General features: G+C 34.5%; 2 protein-coding genes across 6 annotated transcripts in view; one reads left to right on the top strand and one right to left on the bottom strand.

Annotated features, from left to right (window-relative positions):
• The window catches only part of LOC112905858, a 15,859-nt gene extending 9,615 nt beyond the window's left edge, over window positions 1–6,244 (top strand). Inside the window, exon 5 of the mRNA XM_025979108.1 lies at window positions 6,034–6,244. Within this exon, the coding sequence (XP_025834893.1) occupies window positions 6,034–6,204 (171 nt within the window). The 3' untranslated portion in view covers window positions 6,205–6,244. The remainder of the gene's footprint in view (window positions 1–6,033) is intronic.
• LOC108740021 (mitogen-activated protein kinase-binding protein 1) overlaps window positions 1–6,761 on the bottom strand; it is a 482,920-nt gene that overhangs the window by 191,452 nt on the left and 284,707 nt on the right. The window lies entirely within an intron of this gene.

Genomic DNA, 6,761 nt, shown 5'->3' with positions numbered 1-6,761 from the left:
AGAGATTTGCGGACAATGAAGAAGTAATCGAAGCTGTAAATGGTTATTTTGAGGAGCTTGACGAATCAGTCTATAGAGATGGCATTAATAGACTGGAACACCGCTATGAGAAATGTATCAGCCTTGGAGGAGATTATGTTGAGAAATAAAAAAAAAAAATTTTTAAAAACCTTGTTTTTCTTGGTCAGGCCGGAAACTTATCAATCCACCCTCGTATACTATATTCCTTTGTTCGGTTCTCCTCTCACCATTAGTAGTGTAACATTTTTGTTTGTCTGAAAAATTCTGTTAGTCGGTAAATAACAAAACGAGGTCCCTCATTTTTCTTTCTATGAGAAACTATTAGGAAATTTCCTATTTGCGTTCGGCTACTTGCTTTTCTTCTTCCTTTTGATGGTATCGATTCTGTTTTCGTTTTTCTATTGTGTGATTGCCAAATAAGGTCTTGTAACGGATCTCGTTTCCTGATTGGTTGCCTTTGTGCCAACGCTAGGACTAACCTCACTAAGATTCCTACGTTGGGATATCTTCCTCCAACCATCGTGACGAGACTTCACCTGGTGTGAGCCGACGATTCGATGTGTGTCTGATAGATTTGGGGTTAAGGCCTTGTGTTTCCTTGGCGAGATAATTTTATTTGGTATCTGTTATAATCTGTGACTTTTTGGGCATAATGAAAAGTTTGCAAAAGATATCAAACAGACGAAGACTGAACAGATTATCCTTTAATACTTTTTGTCCTTTTCCCATTTTCTTTTATTATTAAATATTCCCATGTTTCCATCCTGAGTTTTTAGGTATCGCAATGTCACGTTTTTTGATCATTACTTTTTCATTTGTTTTTTTTTTTGACGGTTGGTTAAATAGGCGAGATAGGTTGGTGGGACACCTTCTCAGGCATCAAGGTCTAGTCAGAGACATATTAGAAGCAGAAGCAGGAGTTAGAAGGGGTAGAGGTAGACCTAGGTTATATTACCGTTCGCAAATAGTTAAGGATGTGGGTTGTTCTAGTTTCAGGGAAATGCGAAGTGTAGCTCAGGATAGGAAAGAGTGAAGGTACGTGTCCAACCAGTCTTTGGACTGACGACCTTATGATGATAGTCAATTCTGGTTGGTTAATCTGGTTAGTTGTTCCACTGTCTTTAATTAATTTGCTGTGTCACTCTGCACCTTTCATGTAAAAATTCAATTGATTACTTGTAAAATTCAATCACTCTTAGGTATTGCTTTTATTTAACCCAATTAGACTATAATGAAGGTTAGGGACTCGAAGAGTATCATTAACTCCTTGTCAGAATCCTCAAGGTGAAGTTTTCGGAAGATATTCCTATCGTGGGTTAGACGGCTCCATTAAATGTTTCCATCAATCTAACTGAGGCGAGGTCCAGACACTATCCCCTGTATTAGACCACATGGCACTAAGCAACCCTTGCTGAACACCTCTGTAGGGTTTTTGCCATACGCCTCTTTAGAAACCGTAGAACTATCGTTCCTGTAGCCTCCAGCCACGTTTTCCAGGAGGGTCCCCTCTAAATAAGTCTGACGAAGATCCCAACATTGACGGAACTTATATCTTGGACCCCATGTAACAGGTTTTATTTAAATTTCGGAAAGGGTGTGTAAATATATGTTACCTAGCGTAATCACCGTTTTGTTTTATTATTGTTAAGAGTTTCGAGTTATCTCTTAATTAGTAGTGTCCAGGAACACCTAGCTAAGTTTCTCGACGTAAATTTCTTCTTTATGATTGTCTTTTGGTTCTTTACTTTGACAAAGTAGCGCCTGAGTATTTTTGCTGCAATTATCTTTTGGTACATCTACCTCGTTTTATTGATAACGTAAATTTAGATAATAACAATAAGAAATAATTACGTTAAAGTGTACAACAAGTGAGACTCTATAAAAGAAATAAATCTAATCGTAAAATATAGAAATCTGAACGTCACATCAGTAAGAATCTTCAACCGAAATAAATTTCTTACAACAATATTGACTTTTAATCGGTGTTCTCTTCATACAGTTGTTTACAACAATGACAGAAATGAGTATATCAATCAAGTAAAGGATAACAATCGGAAAGTGAACAAATGTGGGTCACAGATTGTTTTTGTATTTTTTTCAAAAACAATAACAAACGTTTTCTTTAAAAGTTCAATTACAGAATTTGTTTAGAATAAACTACCAAATGCTTTTAATTAGACGTTAAAAACGTCATTACTTCAACTGATGTGCCATGATTACACTGGTAATACTTCCTTCACGTAAATGGTATTAGCAGTATTATGACGTCATGTCAGACATCATCACTAGGGAGATGATCGTACATGATCTTATTATCAAAGGCGTTGTTTCGACCAAACTATATTTAGGTACAAATATTTTTCAGAATTTGCCGATCAGCCTAATAAATGAAGGTTTATGACATGTACCCAAGCATTGTAAAATTTATTATTGTACACAGCTGGTACTTCCAAATTTGCCCCTCATATTGGGGTCTGTTATATTTGTTACTTCTTGGAACTTGTCCACACCACTTCTACCCTTAAGTTTATACCTACAGTAAAAAAGAGACTAGATCCTGTTCAACTACGAATCTTATAACATCTTAATAATATCGTTCCTGTATATACATGTTAATAAATAATTTTAAGTTAACTCTTGAAATTTTAATAACTTCACACAAAGTTAATTCGGCGTGTGAACTGTGCGTGACAAATCAAAAATAAATATACGCACAAAACAGGCGTACCTAGGACGCTCAGTTACTATTTGTGGACTCCAAGGTGTAAACACACGTACCGTATGGAGTAGGTCTCGAAGATGCTTTCCTGTGTGGAATCGCATCTATTACAAAGAGCAACGCGCGGTCTTAGTTGACTTCATAGTTCTCAGACCGCAAAATTTTGATCGTTTGCCTAAGCATACGCGAACGACATCCGAAACATAAAATAATGACATAGTTTAAGAAAAATCAAAGAAGTAACAGTGACAACAAATGCCGTTTGAATTTTCCACAGAAGAATTAACTGTGATAACTACTTTTTTTGGATGAATATTACGCAAAAGTCCAAATACGAGGAAAAAAAGGAAAGAAGGATATGGATGTATCTGTATTTGCAAATGTGAAAAATTAAAGGCGAATATACTACTATTTTGTGAATCAATATATATTCAATGTCTATTATTATATTATTATTTCAATATTAGGTAATTTTTTACCTGCTTCATTCCATGAATTTATATTCATCTTCTTTCAATTTTCGTTCACCTTTCTACCCTTGTATTGTACTTTATTTCCCTCACCACGAAAACTTTCTCAACCCCTTTTTTGTTCCCTGCGAAATGTCCATTTTCCTCCTTTTTTACAATTTCGTTTTTTCCACGTCCCATATCCATACTGCTTCATCTATTATTATCAACTAGTACCCAACTTTAATCAATCAACTTTGCCATTTGTTTCAACATCTTCTGTATTCTTCTCCCTTCCATAGAGTTTAGAGCTTTAGCTTGAGACAAGTACTTATATATGTGCAGCATTCATGTCAATGTGCTTTGGCAAAATTAATTAATTTACTTCATTTGAAATAAGATTACTTAGTATTTCTAATTTAAAGAGGATCTTCCAAAGGTTTCCAATTGCCTTTTATATTTATGGTACTTGGGTGTTTCGCAATGAATTGTTAAATGGTTAGAGAGTAAAGATTTGAAACAGACGAAGACAAAACAGACTCTCCTTTAATCCTTTTTCTCCTTTTCACAATTTTTTACCATTTCTTTTTTTCCACGTCCCATATCCATACTGCTTCATCTATTATTCTCTTCTAGTACCTAACTTTAATCGTCTTTGCCGTTATTTTCTTTCCTCTCCTCATTTATGCCATTTGTTTCAACATCTTCTGTATTCTTCTCCCTTCCATAGTCACATCACCTCTTATATAAGCCTCTGCGCCTCCGTTACCGTTTCCAATCACCTGCATCTTTCCTTCGCACTTCTTCATTTTTAGCCCATATACCTTCTTTTTAACTTTTCAAACTTCGCTTACTTCCACCTCCAATCTCATCTTCTCTTTTATAACTATTTCCAACTTGCTCTTCTCTTTGTTTTACTCTAATTCTTTTCCCTTCTTTTCTTTTCCAGTTCCGTTTCCATTCTCCTTATTCTTTACTTTTATTCCTATGATTGCTTCTCCACGTACTTTTCTATTTCCAGCTCTTATAGTACATTTTCCTTCATTTCTTCTTTAAAGTTGTTCTGTTCCGGTTTAAATCATTCCTTACCGCTTTTTTCATTATATTTATCCAATTTTTCTTCCAGTTTCTGCAATTTTCCACTTATCTCTTTCTCTAATTCTTTCATTGTTTCCTTTATAAGTTTGTTTTCTTCCCGATTCTTTTTTTGAATCTTTCCTCATTCTCTTCCATTATTTCATCTAGCAATTTCCTTAACACATCCATTTTTTAATTTTTGTATCAAGTTTTTCTATATTTTTTCTTTTCAATTCCTTGTTTTCTTGCTCCGGCCTACACGCTTTGCTTTTTTCTGTCCCTCCTCCGTATTTGAATGCGCAAAATTTGTTATCTTCTAAGTAATTTAATTTTCAAATAACTTCACTCATACTCGTCAGATTCAGGAATACAACTGACGACGAAGTGAAACGCGTGTGCACACTACCATTGCAATAATGATAATAACGTTATTACCGGTTTTTCTGGAGTCTTATTAGTGGAAACATGACAATAAAAACGTTTACATATATTTCTGAACCAAATTGATATCTAAATCACAGAAATAATATAGCACAGAAAGCTAAGCTTTTTCTGTTACTATAAAATCTGCCGCCCTCATAGGGCATATTGGCAAATCCAGTACTGACTTGTGTTTGGAGTAGAGGGGATTCGAATGGATTTTACAAGGCACAATTCAAACAATTGCTGACGTAAAAAACTAAACGTAATAACTTTTTAATGCATGTGGTGAAATGATGAGCAAGCAACTTTTATCAAGACTGAAATAGCACCAACACTTAAAAGAAAAATTTGAAAACAGAAAAAACTGCGATTAGATAGGTACGAGCACTTAAAAAAATTAAATACAATTAAAAACAGTTTCGTAAGTACTTCTTCCTAAAAAATAAAATGGATTAACATGGCATTAATAGACTGGAACACCGCTATGAGAAATGTATCAGCCTTGGAGGAGATTATGTTGAGAATAAAAAAAAAAAATTTTTAAAAACCTTGTTTTTCTTGGTCAGGCCGGAAACTTATCAATCCACCCTCGTATAAGCACNTTGTCCTATCCTTGATTTAGTGAAAACAGATTGCACTGCAGTATGAACTGCTTTATCGAAATCAACAAAAAAGTTTGTGGTGAAAAATGATATCCAAGTACAGGCGGTATGGGAATCAATAATGAAGAATGAGTTACAGAGATAGAAGAGTTATAGTTGTATAAAGAGCTGCAGTTACAACGTAAAGAAGTAAATGTTAGCACAGGGTTGAGTCACCTTCAATAAAAAGAAGTCACTTCTATGCCTGCGAACGGTTAATTTAGAAAATCGAAAAGGATTGTTAAAGGTATATGTTTGGAGCGCGGCGTTGTACGGGTGCGCGACGGAAAACAAAAGGTTAGATGCGTTCGAAATGTGGTGTTACAGGCGAATAATGAGGACACCGTGGATAAAGAAGGTTATAAATGAAGATAGAAACAATAGGAGAACAGAGGATTCTATGGAAGTCAATAAGAAATAAGCGAGATAGGTTAGTAGGACACCTTCTCAGACATGAAGGTCTAGTCAGAGACACATTAGAGGCAGAAACAGGAGTTAAGAGGAGTAGACGTAGACCTAGATTGGATTATTGTTCGTAAATGGTTAAGCATGTAGGTTGTTTTAGTTTTGGGGAAATGCGAAGATAGAATAGAGTAGAGGTGCTGCGCAATTTTTAAATACTAACCAAAAGGGCTTAAAGTAATGACCACTAAAATACAAACCAATAAAAAATACCAAGTCTATGTTAGTTTTTATTTTACAGGCGAACAGTGAACTTTACATCAAGGATCAACGGCTTGTAATGCGCGGCGATTGGGCAAACGAAATGAAGAATACAAATTTGTTCTTGAAAAAACATATAAGTAGAATTAGTAAGCTCGCTGCTATCTTTATTAATGCCATTTTTTGTTCGCTTTCTCATTTGTCGGTATGATCTTGTAATTTTATAGATCAACAAGAAATGTACATTTACAGAAACAGAAACTAGGTATTTCGTTTAGTGTTAAGTTAAGTTAAGTAGTATTATTGTATTAAACTATTACTAGATATATAATATTATTGTTCCACAATAATACATGACTTATTTTAATTGTATTGATTGATTTATTTTTCAATTCAGTGTGGACGCAAAGGCGTTGACTTAAAATTCAACTTACTATATGTAACTAAAAACATATCTACAATTTATTAATTTTATCAAATAGACATAAATGTTCCGGCATATACTAGGGTCAGTTGAAAAGTCCCCGGCCTGACACATAAATGGCGGCACCAGAACTAAATCCATATGATTTTCAGTTAGTCCTAACCTTCAAACGACGCGTCTATAAATTTGACGGCTGTCGGATCATTAGTTTGTGAATTATAGCATTTTTAGTGAAGCAACTTTTGTTATTGTGAAAAAAATGGATAAAAAGGAATTTTGCGTGTTGATAAAATATTGCTTTTTGAAGGGAAAAAATACAGTTGAAGCAAAAACTTGGCTTGATA

The sequence above is a fragment of the Agrilus planipennis genome, unplaced genomic scaffold, assembly GCF_000699045.2.
Source record: "Agrilus planipennis isolate EAB-ADULT unplaced genomic scaffold, Apla_2.0 scaffold26, whole genome shotgun sequence".
In the NCBI taxonomy this organism is placed as follows: Eukaryota; Metazoa; Arthropoda; class Insecta; order Coleoptera; family Buprestidae; genus Agrilus; species Agrilus planipennis.
The sequence above is the reverse complement of the archived record's forward strand: the minus strand, read 5'-3'. Positions and strand labels throughout refer to the sequence as shown.